The sequence below is a fragment of the Haliotis cracherodii genome, unplaced genomic scaffold (genome assembly GCF_022045235.1).
Source record: "Haliotis cracherodii isolate W230 unplaced genomic scaffold, xgHalCrac1.p SCAF_11, whole genome shotgun sequence".
Lineage (NCBI taxonomy): Eukaryota > Metazoa > Mollusca > Gastropoda > Lepetellida > Haliotidae > Haliotis > Haliotis cracherodii.
In genome coordinates this window covers 34,218,834-34,245,287 of record NW_027266266.1, presented here as the reverse complement: position 1 = coordinate 34,245,287, position 26,454 = coordinate 34,218,834, and the positions used below count along the sequence as shown (strand labels likewise).

At 39.2% G+C, this 26,454-nt stretch overlaps 2 protein-coding genes across 3 annotated transcripts in view; one reads left to right on the top strand and one right to left on the bottom strand.

Moving 5' to 3' along the window:
* Nucleotides 1–18,039, bottom strand: part of LOC139455693 (zinc finger SWIM domain-containing protein 7-like) — a 41,247-nt gene extending 23,208 nt beyond the window's left edge. The window contains exons 1-2 of one of the 2 annotated variants that reach the window (XM_071237244.1): nt 18,024–18,039; nt 1,195–1,275 (exon numbers count right to left, since the gene is read on the bottom strand). In XM_071237244.1, coding sequence (XP_071093345.1) covers nt 1,195–1,258 — 64 coding nt within the window. In that variant the 5' untranslated portion in view covers nt 1,259–1,275; nt 18,024–18,039. Of the gene's footprint in view, nt 1–1,194; nt 1,276–17,950 lie in introns of both variants that reach the window. The other variant, XM_071237243.1, reaches the window with a different exon arrangement.
* A 250-nt stretch (nt 18,040–18,289) lies between these two features.
* The window catches only part of LOC139455692 (beta-ureidopropionase-like), an 89,762-nt gene continuing 81,597 nt past the window's right edge, over nt 18,290–26,454 (top strand). Inside the window, exon 1 of the mRNA XM_071237242.1 lies at nt 18,290–18,406. Coding sequence (XP_071093343.1) covers nt 18,306–18,406 — 101 coding nt within the window. The 5' untranslated portion in view covers nt 18,290–18,305. The remainder of the gene's footprint in view (nt 18,407–26,454) is intronic.

Here is a 26,454-nt window from a genome sequence, read left to right as displayed (position 1 = left end):
GGCTAAACATAGTTTCAACTTGTCTTCTTAATTCTCCACTTATCAATGTCACAATCCATTCTACGGTATCTCTGTACACCTCAAGTTATTTCTCGAATACATGCAACTGACACCAATTTCATTCAATTATTAAAGGCAGTTATTAGTTATTCACACCACATGATATTTTCTGAGCACAGCAGACACTTAGAGAACTGACCTTATCAGTTTCCATCAACTTGGAAACAATAAGTATTCCAGTAAAGGTGGGACGACATTGAGACACGAGGAGACTGATACATGTGATACTGTGTAGTATTATGATACAATACTGGTACCATACTCGCCCGTATTAAGCACCCTGCTCCAATAAGTGACCCCTGACCAACTTCTAGAGCAATCTGCAAGTAATCGTTTGTTAGCATTTTCTACTAGGAGTGAACATTTACATGAAAATTTTCTTGTGTACAGGTATATCACTCATTTTTAATACAGGAAATAGAAGTGCATAAAGGGTATATTATTGCTCAGTAACTATTATCAAGAAAGTTTTAGTTTCATCAATGTTTGAACTATGTTTGTTCACTATGGCTCAATCCCTGAAAACAAATTTAACTTGTTGTGTATGGTTGTAATAAGAGCCTCGCTCTGCGAATTTCTGAGCCCCCAGAATGCTTATGACGGCGAATATGGTATATATAGTGGGGGACATGTTATTATAAGGGTAACGCTATTTTTCAGGGATTCTGCAAATGATAATGCCCTGAAAAATAGCGTTATCGTTATTATAGCTAAATGGATGGAATTTGTTACCAAATAAAAAGAAACAACAATATGGGTTTTGAAACATTTACTACAATCGACACCAATGTCACAGATCAACTTTTACAAATATGGAAACGCCCTAGAACAAACCAGATGACGTCACTATTGAACGTGAAGTCACATATCCCTATCCTATGACGTCACCTAACAACGGGCGTGATAATGGCCCGTCGTCAAGTAATATGAGGGCATTATCAAGTTACAGTGGCCCACTCATTTCTGATAACATGCGGGTGGTTTAATGATAATTCTATCCATTTTAGCTATCGTAACATACGCTTGAACATGAAGGAAACAAATTATTCTATTTCTTTGTGCTTTGTACAAGAATTCTTGAGCTGTTTAAAAAAACTGAGTTAATTTCAAACCACCACCTCCAACTTGACCTACGTTTGCCTTGTGCAGCATACACACGTTCAACCTCCCCTAAGAGCTGCTGACCCACAGCTGACATCACACCTCCACAGTCACCTGAAATAAAAGCTTTCATAAGGCCAAATATTGCTTATATGTTTTACACCTTTCATGACAAACTTGCTAAGAAAGGTCAGGAGGGTGACAATGTATAGCCAATTAGTTTTTAATATTATTATATTTGGCATTAAGTTCGGTCCAGTCAATCATGGTTTATTCTCCCTGCAGTGTTTTATTGTAAGATAAACAACTACCAATCTTCATTTTTTTCTTAAATAAACTGTCCATGTTTTCATGACCCTCCTTGAATATGTGTATTACTTTTTATTACCTTCGAGAGCAAACATAACAGAGCTAAAAAAAAATATGTGCCATAGGGTCATATCATGTCACAAGACACCAGTGTATTGTTTCCGTCATACCAACGTCATTCGAATCTTATTGTGATGTGAGATCGGAATGATGTCACACTAGAAACGTCACAGCTGAAGATTGTTGACGTCATTCGACAAATTAGGGTTCTGCTGCTGTTGGGATTTGCTCTCCAGTAGTATAGGTAAAGGGTTCTGCCGCAACTCCACTGGAGCTGGATTTATATACCTATACTGCTACTACAGGGGGAATTTTTTATGCTAAAATGATTATGTGATTCAATGATAGTCATGAGATTGACTCCAGCTCACCAATACCTGGGGCCAATCATTGCCTTAGATGAGCCTAAATGGTAATAAAAATATACTTTATTATTTTTATCGATAAAGCGATATTCAACATTTTTATTAAGTTCTTCATTCATTTTACTAGGAGACCAGACTATATAACTACACTCTTCTCCTAAATTGATAAGAAACAATTGATAACCGTATTTGGTTGGTTTGACATCACTGATATAATAAAAACCTTGTGGTAATTCTCTCCATTTAATAGTTTTTTCGATCTCCATTATTATATATATTTATGTAAGCATTTGTCTAAATGTGATCTAATGATAGTAAGCAATCTATTTTTAATCTCCAACCAGTTCTTTAGTTTTGGCACGAAATAATTGACGCGCTTGTTGCCTTCCCTGTTCTATGAATTATTTTTTCTCGTCTTCGCTAATACCACTGGTCTTACGAGATTTTGATCGAATATCCTGCTTCATTTCATTGTATTTGGTGAGTTCCGACAACACTAAACGAAACTCATCCTCGGATATCTTACAATCGACCATTGCTGTCGAAATATGATCCTCAATGCTGTTCAACTTTGCTTCGGCGAGTATCCGAATACTATCGTGTTTTAATGCTTTCTTTTGCAACCTAGGAGAATGAATTTTATCGCTATTCCTGCCAGTCCGAGACTCCGGCGCCTATTTCCATGCCGAGCACGATAGGCGCGGCGATTATAGTTGATAGTAAACCGACACCAGCTACACCGAGTCCCATGCCAGCTGCTACAAGCGCGGTGTCAACTCCATCCAGAGCATTCACTCACGGCTCTGCGATACTTTTTATACAATCCAAGTCTCAACTCCCTATCCTTCTCTATTCGATGTTTTATGTCGCTTATTTGATGTAATCGAAATCCATCAACAGTTTCCATCTTTTCAATTGCTTCATCGAGCGCTGGATATAAACTCATTGTGTATATTACGAATATATAATAGTCTTTAATTGGTCTTGCTTAAATGTTTTGAGAGTATACATCAACCTTATCAAATGTATATTATACGAAGAATATCTTAGTAAGAGAAATGCTGTCACTTTTAATAATTTGGACCCCCTCGAGGGTTGCAACGGGTGATGCTCCGCTATGAATAATACTGCAACGTTGATGCTTGTGTTTCTTGAGCCATTTAATCGATAGACCTGGTAATATTTCGAAGGCATCTTCCGGTACATCTCCGAACAAGACTTCAATAATAAGCGTAGAAATATTAGGTATTGCACTCAAGTTAACTTTAATATCATCGAATTCTGTAACCAAATGTAAACTAACATTTTTTAAGGCCGGACGACTATATAACATATGACCTGGGTTTTCTGGCAGGGGAGTGACTAACACATTTTTTCGTTTTGATGGGATATAAGCCGCGAGTACGATACCACTATTTATTATCTTAGTTAAATTATGTCCCTTACCCATCATAACATAAGGTGGGGTAATGACGATATTCAATAGCCACTCGATGTTTGCTTCGACCATAGACCATTTATTCTCTTTTTGCGAATAATATTGTACGAAGTGTTTTTATGGAGTCTACTAACGTCGACATCGCTTAAATCTTCTAGATTACCCGTGAATGTAACTTCTTTCCGCTTGTATACATTATCGTGTAAGTGTTAAGCGTATAACTTACCATTGGTACCGGGTTTACCGAATCCTTCTGTGTCTCCGAGATCGGAAAGCGCAATTGTATTACATTGTCTGAGCGTTCCAGGGCCTGATGCATCAACCATTATTTATAATATGGAGTGTTACACTTAAGTATCCTATATTTACAGGTTGGTGTTTTACATCTAATATAGAAATTTTGAGGTCTGAAATAATACAACGCTTTAATTTTTTATATTGTAATGGTGAGAAAGATTCCGTTCTACCGCTATTATATTTTTCATCTTTGACTGTAATAGATCTGAGTAGAGTTGAAGGACTTTCTAGTTGAATATTATCCGTCGTACTGGTCTGATCAAGATGGATGGACAACTCTTTATAGGGAATTAAATCGGGTAATTTATCTCCATGCCGTGTTTGGTTGGGTGGTATTAATATAAATACTTTTTCTTCTCCTAATAAAAATCCAAGTGATTTTGTTAAGTACAGGACAATACCTACTTCATTTTCTCCAGTGTTCAAAATCAGCATCCCATACGACTCATTTTGTGTGAGACTAACTCCCAAAGGTTTAAAAATTTCATCATTGAGTGAGCATACGCTGTAATACCCATCAGGTATAAAGTGTTCTTTTTTATTTATTAAGAACGTATAATTATCTCTCGCAATACTTATATTGGTCCACAGCGGGTAATACGTTATATCGCATAGAGCTACTTCGAGTTGTCCATCCGAGTTATCGATAGTACGAAGCAGTTCAATAGACTGACCATTTGTTATTCCCGGGAGTGTAACATACATATTAAATATACAAAGATATTATATCATAACTTAAATATGGAATCAACCATTATTTATAATATGGAGTGTTACACTTAAGTATCCTATATGTACAGGTTGGTGTTTTACATCTAATATAGAAATTTGGAGGTCTGAAATAATACCCACGCTTTAATTTTTTATATTGTAATGATGAGAAAGATTCCGTTCTACCACTATTATATTTTTCATTTTTCACTGGAACACATCTGAGCAGAGTTGAAGGACTTTCTAGTTGAATATTATCCGTCATGCTTATTTGATCGAGATGGATGCACAACTCTTTATAGGGAATTAAATCGGGCAATTTATCTCCATGCACTGTTTTGTTGGTGATATTAATATTGCTACCCTTTCATCTCCTATTACAAATCCAAATGTATCTGCTAAGTTCCTGTGAAGATATATATCCTTTTCTCCAGAGTTAAAAATCAGCATCCCATTCGACTCATTTTGTGTGAGACTAACTCCCAAAGGCTTAAAAAATTCATCATTGAGTGAGCATACGCTGTAATACCCATCAGGTATAATGAGTCCTTTTCTATTCATTCTTAACACATTATTTCTTTTTGCAGCATTTATATTGGTCCACAGCAGGTAATATGTTACATCACAGATAGCTACTTCGAGCTGTCCATCCGAGTTATCTATAGTATGAAGCAGTTCAATAGACTGACCACTTGTTATTCCCGGGAGTGTAACATACATATTAAATATACAATGATACTATATCATAACTTAAATATGAAATCGAGATACATTACTAATCAATCGATTATAGTAACTGCCTCTGGTGCTGAATATTTAGTTAAATTCCCCGATATCTTTGAAAAGTACAGAGTCACGGCAACTAGCGATAAAATGGTGCACGATTGGTTTCACAATCCGATGCAATTTTGGCAGAATCAGTTAAACTTTGCCATATGGTGTGCCACAACGGGATGTGGCGTATCTCTTTACGCTCCAGGATTTGAACTAATATAAGTCTGTTATAACATTTCACGTGTACTATCAGATTAGACGTATACTTAAAGAAATTAGTGCTCCATTACCGCAAGATCGAGCGTGGAATTCCACAAATAATAATTATGATAGGTCCGCGTATGAGCGTATTTGTCAGGAATTTAATGTTTCTATGAGTAAAGATTGGCGTATTAAAGGAGCAAACCATGGTCTAGGTGTTCCTTACACAGAGGAAAAAATAACCGTCAAAGAAGAAAGCGATTATGTATATTAAAAACTTAATAAACTTCCAGGTGATATTCCTAAGTTGCGGCCTACCAGCAAACTTTACTCAAGAATATATGATCATTGGCATAAAACCAGTCATTGGTATAAAGGCTGGGAACTTTATAGTAACGATTGGACCGGGGATATTATGAGTTTTAAGAGTGGGTCTATTTATATTGTTAAAAGATTTGTACAACTGAACGATGACGCTTGAAATGAATTTCTTAATGATAAAACGGAAAATAATTTTACTAACCCAGGATTTGTAAGATTTAATGAATCGATAAGAACTTATGTATGGGCAATTCTCGGTGCACAATCGCAAACACGAACGGGAATCATCGGTACTGGGACGGCGTTCGATGCGCAAAAACAGTTTGTCGCAAACTTGGTGGACGCCATTAATTCACCAGTTGACATACCATCGTCTATAAAGCGTTTTCAAGATACATTACAGTACGCTCAATCCAAAGTGGACTTTGTTTATGCGCCGGGACTATACATGTCTCCAAGTAATATGGAACTTAAGATCGGTCAAGTGATAGGTTATAATAATAAAATTGATATCGCTGCCGATAAACAAAAACCAGGTATAAATTCAGATATCAACGTCAAATTAATAACGCAAAAAATCACGGGCGAAAAGGGAATAGTCAAGCCACAAACACCACATGTTTCACAAACATCTACTAACGCACAACCTAAATTACCACCACATATTGCAGCTAAAAATCAACAACATATCGATGAAAAAACAGCGCTTGTAGTAGGTGGAGTAACGGCTGGTTTACTCATGATTTGGTTAAATAGTTCTTAGCGGATATGTACAACAGCCCTGCAATTGCTACGATCAACCCCCACAAGTTTTGACTAAGCCAAGTGGTGGTCTTAGCTAATAAATTCAATAGGCAGGAAACTATACTCCCTATTATACCGGGAAGTGCGGCCGCGGCTTTCTCAGCGAGCTTTCCCAGTGCTGAACCTAATGCTTTTAAATGCTTTTTTATCCACTCTTTTATACCGTTTTAATCACTAGGCGGTGTGGGCGGTGTACCACCACCTGTACTGCCACCGGTTAACGCGAGAGTCAAAGTCGATATAATAAATCCCAACGCGGTTAAAATACTGGCAATTCTTATTCCCTGTTCTCTGAACAATGTTTTAATTTTATCGGCTAGTGTAGTGTCATCGTTGAGGACTTGATCCATAGTTTCTCGGATTCGACTGATTTGCGAACGAAGTGCCTTCCTATTACTGGAAGCTGAAGATCTTTCGTCTTCTAAGTTACGCAATCTTTCCGCTACGCGACGTCTACTGAACTCATCTCCCGCCTGTTCAAGTTTTGTTTTCTCGTAATCTATATGCTTGTCGATTTCGGATATCTTGGCCGTATTATTGATAAGTTCTCCCCGCATTGTTCGTAATGCCTTGTCAAGACCTCGTAATTCCCTAATACTAAACTCCGATACCTGTAACGTGGAATTATCATAATAGGTATCTAAGATTTCTCAGAGTCCGTTCGAGGCCACCATCGAGGCTGCTTCCAAATTATCTGTATTATCGAGTTCTGTACGCACAGTCCTAAGAACCTCAGTAGTCTTCACGGGAAGTCGTTGGTAGTCCACAAAACCTAATTCATTGCAAATAAGGTTGGTACCACCACGACGTCTGGCTATCGTAGACAAGGCTAGGGGCTTACGAGTAAGAGAATGCATAAGGTCAATATTCCGTTCGCCACGCAGTCGCAATATTCCTTTACTATCTATCGTAAACTTTGAATAGTCACAAACAATAGGACTAACATCTTTAAAGGTGTAATAATCATTAACGGATAGTTTCAAAAGTTCATCATTGACAGTTGCTTGTGAAAGTTCATCCATAAGATTTGTGCCACTAAAGCTGGTTTCATCAGTACCCTCTTCGATTGGATTCGGGTTATCTAAATAATCTAGATCAAAATCACCAACATATGGTTATATAATTTCAATATAACAATGTCTTCGCCATACGGATGCAAGTCAAACCCACACTGTAGACTTCGAGATCCATTAGGGGTCAAAGCAATTCGTCAGTCTGTAACTATAACTAATAACCCTAGTACCATCGATCAGAATCAAACGCTTCTGGTTCGCTTTCCTTATCTCGGCGCACACGATGTGTTAGTTCCGGGAACTGTCCGACTAGCATTTACGATTATTTTGACTTCTACCGACGTTAACAGGGAGCCCGTTCAGAACATAGGTCGTGCTATCGTTAAGAAAATCGCCATTAAAATTAGCGGTAATCAGGTTTTGAGTATCGACGATAGCGATGTATACTATTGTTACATGGATCTCTGGAGAACGGATAAAGAGCGGGAAAACTTACAGTACCAAGGTATTTGTAATAAGAACACATTGAGACTGCGCGTAGATGCTTCTAGTGGTGATGGTACTGTCGTAAAAGATCAGGCTGTTGCCGACGCATTGAGTAACCGATTCTATATTCCTGCTAGACTTTGAATTACTAGGCGATAGGTTAGAATACGAACTCACTTTTAATGACTACGGCAGAGTAATCAGAGCTGCTGAAGATGCTACCTATTCCATTGACAATATCTCGCTGGAGTACGATATGATAACGGATCCCGAATTAGCCAGAGAAATTCGTAACCAGTATAGCGGAAGTTTAGCCATTTTGTACGATCGCGTGCTGCGACATCGAAAGATCACGAGGGACAAAAAAGATACGATGTGGAATATCAATCTATACGTCCCCACGAGGTCGTTGAAGGGTATTTTAATGTTGTTCGAGGACACCTCCGATGCGTTTAAAAGAAATACCGAGAAGTTCTACAATCCTAAGATTACAAAAGTAGAATTGACTATCGAGGGCGTTCCTAATCAATTATATAGTATATAGCCAAGGAATGCTAGCGTATCACCAGTGGGATGAGATTAAAACACTTCCTTCTATAAAACGCTCCCCGCAAGTTAACGCGGTCGTGAAAGATCTGTCTCTCGGGAGTGTATCGATGGGTGAATACCTCACCACGAAGTACGCGCTATGGCTCAACATGCAAACAACGGACGATGACCAACTACACGGCAGTGGGAGGAGAATAGAAAATGCTAGCGAGGGTGCCACCATACAGATAACGAAGCTTCCGGAATCAGCTGGTAAATTAAACATATATTTGTACGTGATTATGGATGCGCAACTTAATATACAGAATGGGCGATTCGTGCAAGCAATTTATTAATAATCTTTTACCTAAAGATCCGCAGTGCGCTATCATATGCGGGCAAACGGGCTGAGGAAAAACAGCTTTAATTCTAGATATTTTACAAAGTCATTATCGGGACGTTTTCGATCATATTATTCTGTGCCCGACTATAAGCGTTAATAAAACCTACCTATCGAAAGATTGGGTAATGAATGACGACAGGGTACACAGAGTCGATCCGGGCGATCGTTTACAAGACTGTCTCCGAGTATGTCACGAAAAATACAAAGGAGAATCAACCCTTCTCGTAATAGACGACTGCAGCGCGAGTAAAGAATTAACAAAAAAGAAAGATATGCTTTCGTATTTAGCATTCTCCGGAAGGCATACTCAACATAGCGTTTGGGTACTTACTCAAAAATACAACTCTGTCCTGAAAGATCTCAGAGAGCAGACCAAATGGGTAGCACTGTTTCATTGCAAAGATCGAGATTCATTCGAGGAATGTTTACGCGAAAATGATGACATTTATACCAAGCTCGAACGAGATAAAGTCAGAAAACTGTTATCGGCAATGAAGCACTGTAAACTCGTATTAAAAACCGATCAACCAGCTGCTTATGCAATTGCTTAGCAATTGCTTAGCAAAATGTAGCAAAATTATAGCAAAGTGTAGCAAATTGTACATTAGTGGTTAATATGACATAAAATGTGGTTCGAAATCCTCATTCTTTCGCAACAGTTCATTATTACGGGTTGTATTGGATATGTCATATTATATTATGTTAGACTTAAATATCTCCTTAGATATTACATTATGGAATGCGACAAACCTATCGAACAAATGCTCAAAGAATCTGATACAGATCAAAATGTAGATAAATCTTTAGATAAACATAGAGAAAGACTCGCGGCTTTGGTAGCCGGTGGAAAATGTTCCCAATATTTGGGTGAAAATTATACCATCGAAAAAATTGATAACATGACCGACAAAGAAATTAAAAAACTGTACGCGCGTTACGAGTCTAGACTGGGAGCTACCATGACTAAAACGATAGGGTCGGCTATGTTACAACTATACACAGTCATAGCTAGTACGTTTCTCCCTATCCCGGCAGAACATCGCATGTATTTATGCGAATCTCTCGAGAAAGACCCATTCATCGAACACGCTATAAGCTCAGTGAGCTGTGAGTTTTATCATAGATACGGAATGTTCTTAGCTCCACTCACCACAGCTTTAATAACGGCTAGGTATTGTCAATTTAAACATGCGTGCCCACTTAATAACATAAATGGAGATTGTGGAAACACAATCACAACAGACACCACAGATTGTGAACGAGGAAATAACTGCACAACCACAACAGATTGCGGAACAACGAGTGAATGAGGATGTGAATGCACCACATGTGATTGAGAAAATACTAAAAGCCAGAGTGACAAAGAATCCCCAAAAAACAGCCGCAGGAAGAAAGGGAGGACTGGCGAGGAAAGCGAAATTAATAAATAATTCAAATATTTATCCGATTAAAACATGGGCACTAGTAGGAGTTGTTGGTATAGTGGCTGTATGGTTGTTTTATAAGACCGGAGAAGAGAAAACATCACCCCCAATACAACAACAAGTTCAATTAGAGGTTAGCCCCCATATAATGCTATAAGAAGCATGACTACTCCAGTTACAGACGGTAAAATGTTGGTAAACGCAACTTATCTTTCAGCGGTGGTCACCGGCTTGGCCATTGGCTATGCTCGTATGGCTAAAATGATTACTAAAACCACACCTCCCAAGCTAGATTTTAATAGTTATGATATACCAATGATGGTTCTGGATATTGGATTGGCTATGGCAACGAAGGATATGCTCATCAAACAAGGGCTTATCCCGGAAGACATAATGAAGTAATTATAAACATTTGAATATATTATATTCATATAAACATTTGAATATTTTATATTATTGAACATGGCAACAATTGCGATGATGGTCGGTGGAGCTCTAGCTTTTTCGGGGAGTAATTATTTATTTTCTAGTATGAGGGAATCAAACGGTAAAGAAGTTGAAGAGGAGTGTAAACGACATAATGAAGCAATGGAACAACTCCAAGCAGCCCAGTCATAATATACGCGGCAGAGAATGAAGAGATTAGACTTTATTCATGAAAAACTGCTTAAGGAAGGACATTCAATTCAAACGTTTAAGGATGTCGAATCTGCCATGCACGAATACTTCCTCGTTTATGGGAAGAAACTCGTCCCAATACTGAGACCAACAATGACATTTGTGATTATGGGGTTGACTGCTGTATTGATTTTCAGCTATAAAATAGCTACGCAGTGACAGCTGTGGCTAAACATAAACCCATGACCTAGTTAGGAGAGTCAGAGTGACAGCTAATCTATAAATAGCATAATCAATATCTCAATAGTGTAGATGTGATTTGCATTTAGACAAATGATATGATAGATGTATAAACCATGAATAATTGCAAGTTTACACTCATGGGTAAGACGACTCTATGTAACCGACGCTGTGTTGATACTTACTGTGGCATACACAATTATTACATCAGGCGCAGAAACATAAACTATACGTGTTCTGAATGCGGGATAGGGGTCAAAGGTCGTTATTGTTTATGTAAGAAACACAGTGCTGATAGGGTCAGGAACCAGATTATTTATGCTAGGAAGAGAGGTTACATCAATGAGAGGAATAGGTTGGGGAGAATACGTATTTAAATATATGAAAAACAACCAATTAGCCATTTGTCTCATTTTGCATATACCATTCAACCACAAAAGCTGAATTGATTACCTTACTCGGTTTGGAATGCAACAAACCCCAGACTGTTAGAGAACTCAAAGCTCAAGCGAGAAACAGTGGGCTGAGAGGTTATTCTCGAATAAGAAAAGCTGAATTGATCGCTTTACTAGATAATAATGATGATGTTGAGAATAAACAACAAGAATTAAAATTTGTACCCACATCCGCCAGCGTTGGTAAATATCTAAGAGGTTGGAAGATGGATATTAATTCCAACATGGATGTTAACGATATTAAGCCCATCATATGGAGTAAAATTAATGAGGAGTCAGATGATTTACATAGTATAAAATACCAGCTGACGATTAAAATGTCATTGAGTAAAAGTAACACAGACGATAGCACCGAATATACCAAACCATACTTCCGTAGCAATCAAGAAGTTATAACCGAATCCGATACTATAAACGCATCATTAGATACATCAATTCAGAGGATACAGGAAACTTTAGAACGCTGGACTAATAGAGGTTCGGGTTGGGGTGTGGATAAAATCGATAGTTTATATTTAGATATAGCAAATTATATGCCCTTCAAAGGTGGATCTTATATAGATTTACCCCCGTATTATAAGAAGACAAAAAGACATAATTAACGTAAAAAATAAATCAGATGACTGTTTAAGAATGATGATAAGATCTGCATTGTTCCCCGTAGATTCTAAAATTGCAAATAGACCTTCTAGCTATCCCCAAAACGATGGACTCAACATCGATGGTATAGACGAACCTACACCAATATCACAAATTGATAAGGTGGAAAAGCAAAATAATTTAGCTATAAATGTTTTCGGACATTCTAAAGGAATTGTTGTACACAGGATAAGCTCCGCTCCGGAACATATCCCCAGAATCAATTCATTTCTGATAAAAAAAAGATGGAAAGTATCATTATACGTGGATAAAGAGTTTAAACAGGCTATTATACGATCAAACTAAACATAAGGAAAAGAAATATTTCTGCAAAAGATGCCTACATGGGTACAGTAGACAAGATCTATTAGAAGTGCATAAAGAAGACTGCAGAGGTGTTGGACAGACCACTATCAGGATCGATATGCCTAAAGAGGGAAAAAATATATTAAAATTTGAACATTATTGTAATCAAATGCCAGTACCGTACATAATTTACGCCGACTTCGAAGCGCTTATCAAACCCATAGAAAATACCAACCATAGCAATCAAGATAGTAGTTTTACGTACAAAACTCAAGAACATATTCCTTGTGGGTTTGGATATAGAGTTGTAAGGTATGATGGGAAAACAAACACTCCCATGATTTACAGAGGTCCCGATGCAGCGGGAAAGTTCCTAGAATATCTACAAAACGAAGAGAGAATAATCAGGGAAAGATTATCGTGTAAGAAACCCATGTGTAGACGAGGGATGATTGGAGGGCCCACAAGAAGTCAACTTGTTGTCATGTTTGTAATAAACCCCTTGATGGGGATTCCGTAAGAGATCATTGCCACGTCACGGGTAATTATCGGGGAGCCACGCATAACGAGTGTAACTTGAAACTAAAAATGAATTCTCAAACAATACCCATCCCCATTGTGTTTCATAACCTTAGGGGATACGATTCACATCTCATTATGCAAGCTATCTCAAAGACCGACGGCGGTTTAACGTGCATTCCTAACAATATGGAAAAATACATATCGTTCTCGTTGACTAAACCTTTACATTATAGGGACAAGGATGGGAAATCTAGAATAAAGCAAAGTAATGGGCTTAAATTCATAGACTCGGTACAGTTTCTTTTATCTTCCCTGGACAATTTAGCTAATGCGAACAATCCCGATGACTTTGCGATAATAAATCAATATACCGATAAGATAACTCGTCATTTGTTGCTGAGAAAAGGTGTATATCCTTACGAATATGTGGATGATTGGTCTAGATTCGAAGAAACTGAATTACCACCCCTCAAATCATTCTATAGTAACTTAACAGAATCTAAAATAACAGATGCCGATTATGAACACGCTCTGACGGTCTGGGATAAATTAGGTTGTAAGAATTTAGGCGATTATCACGATCTGTACTTAAAAACCGATGTACTGTTACTTGCCGATATATTCAAGATATTTAGAAAGACGTGTTTAAAACAATACGGCTTGGATCCGGCATGGTACTATTCCAGTCCCGGACTAGCGTGGGATGCATTGTTGAAGAAGACCGGCGAAGAATTAAAACTACTCACAGATTACGATATGCACTTGTTTATTGAGAAAGGATTAAGAGGGGGTATATCGATGACAGCGAAAAGGTATTCTAAGGCTAATAATAAATTAGTGGAAGGATACGATCCGAGTAAACCCGACACGCACATATTATATCTCGACGCTAACAATTTGTACGGATGGGCTATGAGTCAACCTTTACCCACGGGTGGTTTTGAGTGGGTCAATGTGAATGATATCCATAATAATGATGCGAATAAAGGGTACATACTTGAAGTTGACTTGGAATATCCAAGTTCGTTACATAAAGATCATAACAGTTATCCGCTAGCTCCCGAAAGATTAATGGTTAATAAAGATTGGATGTCGGAATATCAACGCTATATTGATGGGTAATAGTAGGTTAGCTAACGTAGAAAAACTCGTACCAAATTTGATGGATAAGACAAAATATATAGTTCACTACAGAAATCTCCAGTTGTATCTATCGTTAGGTATGAAACTTAAGAAAATACACAGAGTTCTAAAGTTTGATCAAAGCCCTTGGATGGAGCCCTATATAAGGCTGAACACAGATTTAAGAAAGATAGCCACCAGCGATTTCGAAAAGAATCTGTATAAGCTCATGAATAACTCGGTATTCGGTAAAACTATGGAGTATCTAAGGAAGCGTGTTGATGTTAAATTAGTCAGATCTAATGAGGAAGAAAGATTCAGGAAACTTATAGCCAGTCCGGCTTTTAACAGAAGCAAGATATTCGATAATGACTTAGACGCGTTGCATATGCAAAAGAGTAATATAAAATTCAACAGACCGGTGTGCGTCGGTATGAGTCTTCTCGACTTGTCAAAACACTTAATGTATGACTTTTATTACAACGAACTTAAGAAGCAATACGGCGATAGATGCGAGGTGTACTGACACAGATTCTTTGTTGATGGAAATACAAACCGAGGATGTGTATAAAGATATGGCAGAAAAAATAGATATGTACGACACAAGCGATTACCCAAAAGATAATCCACTGCACAGCGTAGTAAATAAAAAGGTATTAGGTAAGATGAAGGATGCATGTGCTGGGACTCCTATAGCCGAGTATGTCGGATTAAGACCTAAGATGTATTCTATAAAGAAGTCTGATAATGGAGAGATAAGAAAAGCTAAGGGTGTTAAAAAGTATGTGGTAAAAAAAGCATATCAAACACTAACAGTATAAAGAAGCATTATTCAGCGGTAGAACGTTCAAACACGAGATGAACTCTTTAAGAAGTTACGATCATAGGATATATGGATTAAGAATGAACAAGACATCATTATCCCCCTTAGATACAAAGAGATGGATTGATAATGATGGTGTAACTACCTATGCTTATGGTTATGGTGGTAATACCGTACCATCGGGAACTATGAACAATTCTTCTCGTACAAATGCCCTACCCGGTCCATCTTGAAGATAATAAAGAATAGGCTCTCCTTCTTTCGTAACCCATCGACTAATGTTATACGTCTTAAGGGACCATATGGGATTGGTTGCGCGACGTAGGCCTCCCTCGAGTTCACCGGCCTGGTATAAATATCTTACCCTTACTCTATCCTCAAGTTTTCGTTCTTTGCCTCTCCTCGGTGCTGAAGATTCGGAAGTCGCGGATTTCATTTTAATCGCATCGGATGGTTTCTTCCCGATTAATCTCGTTACTTCATTATTCAGCGCTGATACAACGGCTGATAATCGTGTCACCCATTCGGTTGATCTCAATCGCTCGGATTTCATTTCGATCCCATACTGATAGCCAAACAAACGTTCCGCTAATGTCCTGTTAAATCTTTCGACGATAGCTTGACTGCGGTGGGCCTCTCTATCACCACGGACGATTTCGACATTGTGCTTTGTTAACAGTTTTGTTATCGATCCCATAAACTCACGACTGGGATCTACTTGAAATAGCTTAGGCCATTTTAGTGGTCCGCGTTTATATATGCGATTCAGTGCATTAGCTACTTCTGTTGAATCTTTCGAGGTTAATGGTTCAGCCTCTTTGTATTGACTAGCCACATCCACTACTGTTAAAGCGTATTTATACGTTTTGCGTTTTACCTTATCATGGGGAAGAAAAAAAGAGGTCATCCTGATGAACTTCATTCGTTGTAAAAATATCAAACTTCTTCCTTGGTATATAACGTGGTGCCGGTAAGTATGTTTGCCACATCGCTTGTTTCTTTAACCAATCCTTGGCCACATTTTTAGATACCTTAGCCGCGGTGGCTAATTCTTTTATTGCTCCTACACCTTTCCAATATCCTTGTGGGCTATAGTAAATTTTATTCATTATTAATTAATATTGATGTTTTGTTTAATACATCTCATGACTATCGTTGAATCGCATAATCATTTTGGCATAAAAAATGCCATCTGTAGTAGCTGTATAGTTAATAAATCCGGCTCCAGTGGAGTTGCGGCAGAACCCCCATTACCTATACTACTTCTCCTTATAGGTAAACACTAAACACTTGGGTAAGAAAAATTCCATATTTAGACACTTGTCTCATAAATATAGTATGACATGAACACTCATATAATATGCTCTATTTATGACCCTCCAAGAGAGATTGTCAATTTTGATTCTCAAAAAATGGCACTATTGCTGAATCAACACTTAAACATGTTTAGTGGGAGACTCCAGCATTCATTTATCTGACTATGAAGAACCTGGACTAGAACATGACCATGGAAAGACATGATAACCATCTGTGCAAAAGCTGCTATTTTCCCCTGAGAAGTACTGGCCAGATCAGAAATATGTTGACATTTGAGATCACATATTTTGTCCAGAATCAACAACAGCAATAGTTTACTAATTAACATCAGACAAGATCTTTGCAACCTGCAACAAGAAGTGTAAAATGCTGCTGCTAGATGGATCCATCGATGCAATAGGATGCATCATAATAAGAATCTGGCTCATTTTTCAATGGAGACCACATCAAACTGAGTGTGTGTTGCAGTTTGCACGATTTACTATTTGGTTCCATTAAAAATGTGCCATGTTGTTATCATCACAATGCACACTTTAATATGGGACTGTATGTTGTTTGTAATTTGTGTGGCTATTTCTATTTAAGTGTGGACCTATTCCATAGTTTGTGACCGCCTCCGTGGTCTAGTGGTAGAGCGTTCGCCCGGAGAGCGAACCCCGGCTGCATCATACCAAGAGACGTTAAAAGATGGCACTTGTTGTTACCCTGTCTGGCTCTCGGCAATAAGGGGCTAAAACAAGGACTGTTCGGCTCAGAGTCAGTATACTGTGTTTGAGTGTGGTATTCATGTTAAACTGCAGCATGGTATCTCAGTGAGCTAGCACTATATATCAGCATCAGTCCGGACTAGTACAAGCAGCCAAACAAACAAACACATGTACATGCACGTCGCCATATAAGTGCAATGATCTTGGATGCGACGTTTAACCCAATTTCACCTCACATCACCACCATAGTTTGCTGGCTAAATGCTGGTTTTCTTTAGTAGGCCTGTCACAGCCGCTGCCTGGAAATAATGAAATCTAGGCTAGGAAAACAAGTGGTTGATATTATGAACAATGTCACTAGTCATAGAGGTTCAATCACACACATTGTGAAACAATCAACCAAGGTATGGCACTCCTGATCCAGAGCACAGGGGACTTCTATTCTAGCCACAGGGGCTTGTAACGCACATATTATCAGCAAGATATATATATGTCACAAGACTCACTACTGGGGTCATGCCTATTTCTAAACCAGGTCCCCATACATGGGGGGTAGAAACTAGATCTATAGTAGGCTACAGCTAACAGGCCAAGGCTTTTAAATCAGTATATTTTCAAGCACTGGCTGATTGCAGAGACCATATATATAGGCCCTATAGCCTACAGGTATATATGGTCTCTGTTGATAGTCATCCAAAATGTCCTAAAGATTATGTGTACAAAATTTGTGAGGATATGGAAGAATATCCCATCAAAATTTGATAAAAACATGAAAATGTGCAGGACGTAATGGTTGATGTCCCTTGATAACAAAACTTGTAGACCTCTATCGACATATGGCTGAACATAAGAGCAATGTGGTAACATTACAAAATGTAGTTACTAAAATGCATGAAATTAACAAACCCATTTAGAAATCTATGTTTACGAAGTTGGTATTCTCTTATCGAACCATGACTGACTGACCCAGATCTGGGACCAATCTGCCAGCGGGCTCGACGGAAAGGGCCGAAAGTGAAATTGACACAATGCACTTTATCCAAGGGGTGGTTGTGTTGGTGTCAAGTGCCTTCTTGGTCTTTGTCAGAATATATTTGAACCAATGGAAATATATTGAAACCTAAATAAAGGATAACCTACGAACAAGCTATATTCAAGAATTACCTGCTTAGCTAATCTACTAAGAGTTTCGAGAATTTGGAGATAAGAATGGCAAGCCCCCCTACGACAACGTAAGCTATTCCACTACTGAACTGCCAACATGTCAGCTGAAGTTGAAAACGTCGAAAAGTTGCTTGACAAATACTTGCCACCAGCAGAGTTGTCAGAAGTAAAACGACTTCTATATGGAAAACAATTAAGGTATTTTCTAAGATGCAATCATTCAAACGCGTTGCCGTTAAAAAATAAGCAGGATTTGGTTTGAGTCAATAAGCAATACGTTTTGTGTCAATGTTGTATTCGAGCACCGTATTTTATTCCTGGTCAGAAACGTGTGTTCACCCTTCTCTCGTAATTTTAGTGATGGGTGTAAGGAAACGACAGTTAAATTGATTTGATTAAAAAAGAGAAAGTAGAAAGAGTTATTTTAGTAGTTATTTTATCGCTGTAAGTAGGTGTGTTAAACAGTTATTAAAATTACCACCACTAATTGAAGCATAACTTTAATCATCTTTGTTAATGGATATCCGAAACACTTAAAATTATTTTCTATGAGCCTGCAGTATCGGTCAGATGACATTTGTGTCAACATCTGTCCAGTTCACTCAGCTATTGGGATCAATGGAAGGGTCTGTCTCAAAGACTGTTTTCAGAATATATTTACTGCATTGTTTGGAGCACCTTTAGAATACAGTACGACAATATCTCGTGACATAGTTTAATCTACGGACAATTACCAGTGATCCTTATTATATGCCATTTGGCACACTTGTCCTGCTCTGTAATCTGCAAGTTACCGAGTGGTAGGGGATGAGCAGAAAAGGAGTGAAAGGCTCCGGGTTCTGACATTGAATTCACACAAGTATGCATGAATAACAGGGCAATTATTAATTTGTTGGGTGATATTTTACAGAAAAGTGTGCTAGGGAACCTGGTTGGTATAAGGACAAGATGGGTCATGGTAAGGAAGGCATATAGACATTTTTCTTATAACCAATCAGTGACTGTTTAAGATACATTGTCTTGGCACGATGTGCCTGTTAATTGGAATCTATCTGTATTCAAGTTTTTCTGAATGTAACCGTCGGTAATTTAATTTCGTGATCGGCAGATACAAGATCATTCTGTCTAGCAGTTGTAATATATGCAATCATTTATCTAGTTGTTGGGGGCGTTCGGGTAGCCTAGTGGTTAAAGCGTTCGCTCGTCCCGCCGAAGACCCAGGTTTGATTCCTGACATGGGTACAATGTGTGAAGCCCATTTCTGGTGTCCCGCGACGTGATAATGCTGGAATATTGCTAAAAGCGGCGTAAAACCATTCTCACTCACTATCTAGTTATTGTAATATATGTTTGGATGTGTTGTTTCTTTCATGTTCACTAATGCCACCAGTCTTGCAAGAGTTTGATTGAATCTAGCTGTTGCTTAATGTGTTGTATTTGGTGAGTTCTGACAACATTAAACGAAACTCTTCCTCGGATATCTTTCTGTCAGCTAGTTCTGCTGAGATATGATCCTTGATGCTATTCAACATTGCTTCAGCCAGCACACAAGTACTATCATGTTTGAATGCTTTCTTTTGCATCCGGTAAGAAATAATATTAAGAGCTATTCCTGCCACTCCAGACACTGAGACTCCAGCTGCTACTTCCATACTGAGGTGCAGTGACTATAGTTGATAATAAACCAGCACCAGCTGCACCCAATCTCATTAAAAGCAGATCTATGGTATCGCTACCACCAAACAAAGATCTGAGGACATCCCATTACAGGTCACGTCAGAACGACCTTTCATCCAACCAATCAGAGCGTCGCTTACCAGATCAGGAAAGGGACAGTCGGAATTTGTTTTCTAACCTTGCAACTTTGAAGGGGTATTCCGAAGGACAGTTACAGGCTTTAGGACTGAATCCATACAATTTAGTCCATCTATTAGTCATTCCAAAATATTCCTTTGTTCAGTTTTCAAATTTTTAATCAAGAATTTGTTATAATATGTTTCGAAGTGTATTTGCAGTTCTAGTATAACTAGTGCCGTAAAGCATGAGAAAGCTGCCTTCTGATTGGCTAATATCGACTTCTTGTCAGTTCGCAAAAGGTCAGTCTGATGTGACCCATAATGGAATGTCATCAGATCTTTGTTTAGCGGTAGCGAGAACTAAGATCTGATTTTAATGAGATTGCAGCTGCACCAAGCCCCATACTAACTGTTAAAAGTGTAGTGCCAACTCACATCAAGAGCATTCACAGCTCTATGATACTATTGATACACTCAATGTGAGAATCTCGCTTCTTCCCAAGTTGTTGTTTAATTTTACTTATTTGTAGTAATCGAAATAGCAGCAGTATCCATCTTTTCAAACACTTCTTCGAGTGCTGGATATAAATCCATAATGTATATTATATTATATAAGAGTCTTTAAATGTTCAAGTGGCTCTGTCTTGAGACTATACATCAACCTTATTAGATGTATATTAAAGGGCATAAATGTCTTAGTGAGTGAAATGATCCCAGTTTCAAATTGTACCCCCTCAAGGCTTTGAATAACTTGTATAAAAATGCTACAAATTTTTCACTCATGCTTTTTGTTCTAGTAAGTCCTAGACCCGGTAATACCTCGAGAACATCTTTTGGTGCATCACCAAGCAAGACTTCAATATAAGGTGTAGAGCCTCCACCTAAAAACTTCAAATTATTTAATACATCATAAAATTCAGTAACCAAGTTTAAGCTAATATTTTTTAATGCTGGGTGGCTCATTAACATATGGCCTGGTTTATCAATTAGTAGAGCAACGAAAACACCTGTACATTCTGATGGACAATAAGCCCCAGTATAATGCCACGGTTAATTATTTTATGTACATGATGTGTTGACCCTTCGTCATTACATATGGTGGACTAATGGTCATATTTAGTCGCCAGTTTCGGGTTTCGGGCTTAATCCATTTGTTATCATCAGTGCTGGCAAGATTGTACAATTACTACAAGTTGTTATTACTGGGGTTTCTAACCTCAATATCTTTTTAACCTCCTAGATTATGTGCAACACCAGTAGGATGAAATATAACTTCTTTCTGCTTGTATAAACCATCTTGCAAGTGTGAAACATACACTGTAAATCTTAACGTTAATGCCTCTCCAAATTAATACGACTGCTGAACCATAGCCAAAAATGTGACTCAATATCAAATTATCAGTGCGACTCTTCCGCGACTCTTCCCCCCCACCACCCACCCAACCCCAACCCAGCCCCTTGATCCAATCAAACAGCAAATAGCACCGCTTATCAGTACTGAGTTGAGTACTTCCATAAAAACAATAAACAGTTTTTCTAAAAACAACACACAGATTATATGTTTACTCTGTTTACTGACATACTGAAGTTTAAAGGCAATAAAACAATTGAACCAACAACAGTTCACTGATTGGTATGCGGAAAAGGTGTCACGAAGCTTGAGGTGAGTGGGTAGCACTCTTGATCCCTGCAGTGATAATTCCTATTCATTGTGTAATTCCTATTCTTTAAATGACATTGTTATTTACGTGTTACAATTGCTGCTCAATAAACCATGTTTGTGTTTATAATTTTACATTTAATTTACGCTCCCTTTGATTTCAAGATTTACAGTCTTGAATAAAGATTTGAATCAAATCCTTTGTCACCAAGATCAGAGAGTGCAATTGTATTACATTGTCGTTGCATTCCAGGACGTGTAGCATCAACCATTATTATCCCCTGCCCAACAAAGTTGGCGGGGGATATAGAATCCATCTGTCCTTACGTCCATCTGTCACGTTTCATTTCCGGAGCATAACTCAGAAACCGTTCAATATTTTTTCATAAAACTTTGCAGGTCTGTCAAGTACATAATGAACTGGTGCCTTTTGATATTTAGAAATTATAAAAAAAATTATTTCACCACCATATGGATAACCTAGGCCATTGTTAAATCCAATCCAGTGCCAACCATCATTTGGGGAAACATCAAAATAAAATATTTATCCACTCTTTTACACCATCCTTATCACTAGGCGGTGTCCAGTACCACCACCTGTTCCACCAGCAGTAAAAGCGAGAGCCAGTGTTGATATAATAAATCCCAATGCGGTTAAAATACTGGTAATGGTTATCCCTTGTTCTCTGAACAAAGTATTAATTCTTTCAGCCAGTGTCGTGTCATTATTAACTTGATCAATAGTTTCTTGAATTCAACTGATTTGTGACCAAAGTGCTTCTCTATTAGTGGAAGCTGCCTCCAAGCAAGCTGATCTTTTGTCTTCTAACTTATGCAATCTTTTTACAACACTGCATCTACTGAATTCGTCTTCTGCCTGTGTAAGTTTTGTTTTCTCATTAGCTATATGCTTGTCAAGCTCTTCTATCTTGGCTATATTATTTATTAGTGATCCCTGCATTGTTTACATTGCCTCGTCTAGGCCTAGTACTCCCTTTAACTGAACTGCCAAGATGGTGTCTGTAATGAAGAATTTTCATAGGTAGCCAAGATTTCTTCAAGTCCATCTGAAGCCTCTTTAGCATGTTGGTAGCCACACTTCTCATCAATGTAAATTTTTAAACTTGTCCTTTCTCACACTATGCATTTCTTCTTGTTCTTTGATCCTGGTGTGGAAACGTCTTAGAACAAAGTTTCCAGCTTTAAAAACACCAATTACCCCAACACATCCCACCTGACACATTCTCAATTTTATTGCCTCATGTCAAGACGTCACTTGAACAGAGAATATTTATTTTTTCCAAGTTTCCAAGAAAACGATGTTTGGAGTCATCACGCCCCCTCTGCTGCGACTGTCATTGTCTGTTTTCCCTACTCAGTCCTCATCTTATTTGTTGCAATTGCTGTGGGGTATGTGAGCTTGCGACACGATGTGAATAGTGTGTTAACTTGTCGGAATCAAAATTCAAAACCTACCTCTGAAAGTGTTCTAAACAGTCGACTGATCGTAGGTTTCTGACCAAGGATTCCCAGCACGACCCTTCCGCCGCTAAAAAACCCAAGCGACTTGTGATCTCATGTGACTGTGCCTTCATCTTTTTGCAAGAAGAAAAGAAATAAATTTACTTAATAGGCAACAGTTGCATCGCTTTCCGTTGAGGAAGATTTTCTTTCGGACTTGTTTTTAAATGCTGACATTCCCGCCCTTGAACGGAACACGCCCCTTGCACGTGATGGCTCACTATCGCCTGCAGTCATCCTGCTTTCTAATGACCACCGAACTGTACTGTCATCTGAGCCTTCCCCACTTATTGCGAAGATGGGGTTCTCCCTTGTCCAAACGTTGGAAAAGTCCAAACAGCCAGCAGAGGGGTGCTTCTCCCCACTACCCGACTGGGAGTCGGGTCATTGCCGCTCCCTGTGCTCTGAGGATACAGTTATTGCTCTCCGGCCTTCCAATGGCGATAGCCCGTGTGAACGAAAAAGAGAAACCAGCGTACACCGATGGACGATGGAGCTTCGTTGGATTGTGAGCAATCAAGGGATCGACAGAACGCCATGCTTCGCCATTTTCGACAAGTTGCCATTCCTACAAGGAAAGTCACCATTCTTCGTTGGATTATCATGTTGACAGTTTGCTGAATTGTACCTATGTTGATCGGCAGCTCGCCTCCTCTACAGATTGAAACCTGAGGGATCGTCACTCTACTGTTCATCAACATATTGATACCTCAACAGATCGACACATCGATACATCATCTGATCGTGAAATCCACCGTCTGTACAACTTCGTCTGCCGGACACACGGATCGTCATCAATCACAAGATCACAGATGATAGATGACATTTCTCTTGGGATAAACAGACCTCTCATCCCGTATTGGATCGTCACTACTCTCTAGGTCAACATTCAAGGAAACGACGGATCCTCCTGCTTCTCCTAAGGGTTGATGTTGTCAGGGATCTAGATTCCGTTCTCCTTCACCTCGAGGACCTCAACTCTCCCATACTCTCGTGGAATCATCGCACAGATTCTTCCTCTCTCCCCACCTCGAAATTTCAGACACTGGTTCATGCAGTGTCTAAGGTGCTAGATCATCGTAGCTTCCTGTCGACCGAGACTCCTACTTAACCTCCTCCTGCTACTACTGCTTTCAATGATCCACTGTCTTCTCCGTCAGTCTTCTCTCATGGTGATTATGATTCGATGGACATGGTATTCTGGATTACGGATCAACTGGGTCTCCCCCATAGTACCTCTAAGGAGGATTGGGTTTGTGATCTCTGGTCCCTCCTCGAACACTCTTACCTTATCACCTAAACAGGTTTTCAAGGATATGAGCGTGAATCTGGATCTGGCTTTTGCTTCCTTTCGCCGCCATAGGGACAAGTTACAACTTCCTCCATCTCATCAGCCCCAGATTTGGATGTCGCTAAGGACACCCAGCTGCAAGTTTCCGTTGACATCCTCCCAACTCCATAAACAGCAGCTTGAGGATAGCAGCGCCTTTGTCGTCAACCTCAGTACATCCTGTTCCGAAAGAAGGACTTCAACTCTCAATACCTGGAGCCTCCACCATACTTCTGCATGATCTCCATCGTGTTACTACACACAATCATTCATCCAGGTGACTCCACATCCTCATTCACTGCGATCATCGTCGGTACCTCCGCTTCGTCTACAATAGGATGCACTATCAGTGGATGGTGCTCCTGTTTGGAATTTCTATGGCCCCGTAGTTATTCACCCCAGCTCATGAAACCAGTTACTCAGTTTCTGCATTGCTGAGTCATTGTTTTCGAGGCCTACATAGACGACTGTATCCAGGCTCATGCCATCTCAGCGGCGCTGGTGACACATCTAGAATTTAAAAGGAAGTTACTTCATCAACTAGGCTGGTTGATCAATGTGTCCAAGTCAGAGATGATCCCAACTCAGTGTCTCCAATTTATCGACGCCCTTTTCGACACTCCTCCAGACAGGTGGGCAAAGATACAAAGACATGTACCATTGGCTCTTAGACAGCCGTTACTTTTCCGGCAGTGGCAAGAACTCCTCAGACTTTTGACGTCTTCCTCCAGAAGAGCAATTGCGAGATCAAGATTCACCTCCCGTTGCCCCTCCATGAACACCTTCGGCGGTGGCTTCAAGATTTGAATGTTTGCACCCTAGTCTCCTTGCTGCAATTTGCACTGGAACGCCACCACTTCATAGACGCTCCACAGTCAGTTGGGGTGCTCACCTTCACAATCATCAGACTGCGGGATGTTGGTCAAGTGCCGAAAGGGGCTTACACATCAACAATCTAGAGGTCAAAGCTATCATTCTCACCATCACTCATTGGGCAAATCTCCTTCAATCATCGCCTAAGGTGCGTTCTGGCACAGCACATGCATCGCATACATCCCTGGGCAGCGCAAGTACGCCAGTGTGTACTTTGACATTGGTGCATGACTCCTTATCACCAGGCAGGTCATCAAAGCCTTCTGATAGAGGAGGCGCTATGCACTGGAGCAGAAGACATTCGCCGTCTAGACAAGTGCGTCAACATAGCTCCTCTGTGGAATGCAATATGCATCTTGGCTTAGCGTAAGTACCCGATCTATTACGGTAGATCCAATGTTGACCGACATGATTAGGTCATTTGATGAGGACCTCTCCAAGCTTACACTTGCTCCATCATTTAAGCCACCCAAGTTTAGGAAGGATGATTTTCCTATCCATGTGTTTGCTGTCGCAGCCCAAGCTCATAGTTTGGATGAGGACATACAAAGGATGACAGGCTCGTCGGGGCCAACCACCCTTATCCCCCCTTTCACTACGACCACAAATATCCCGAATCACCCAGAATCTGAAACTTTCATGGAGAATCGGTATGAGGTATGAAGCAGTTAAGACAAACATAGGACGGGGTTAAGAAAACTCGTGGCTAATGGGGTTGAAAAATATGAAGAATGCCAGGAACGGGTTAAGAAACATGTACGAATTACAAGATTCATGTACGGATCATGCACAAATTTTAAGAATCACCTACGACTTAGTTACGAATATGCCGAATGCAAGTACGAATGCAGGACGATCACAATGAATAAGATACGACTAATACAACACATTTATGAATAGTTTGGGAAAATCGGTACTTTTCCTGACACTTCGGCTTGTTCATGGGTCCCGAAAGGCTGGCTATTACAAAGCTGTTAAGGAACATAAGAATTAATTATGATTGGATTACGATACTGCCACGAAATTGCAATTTGGGGACCCTTTCTAAAAAGTTTTTGTTTGGGAA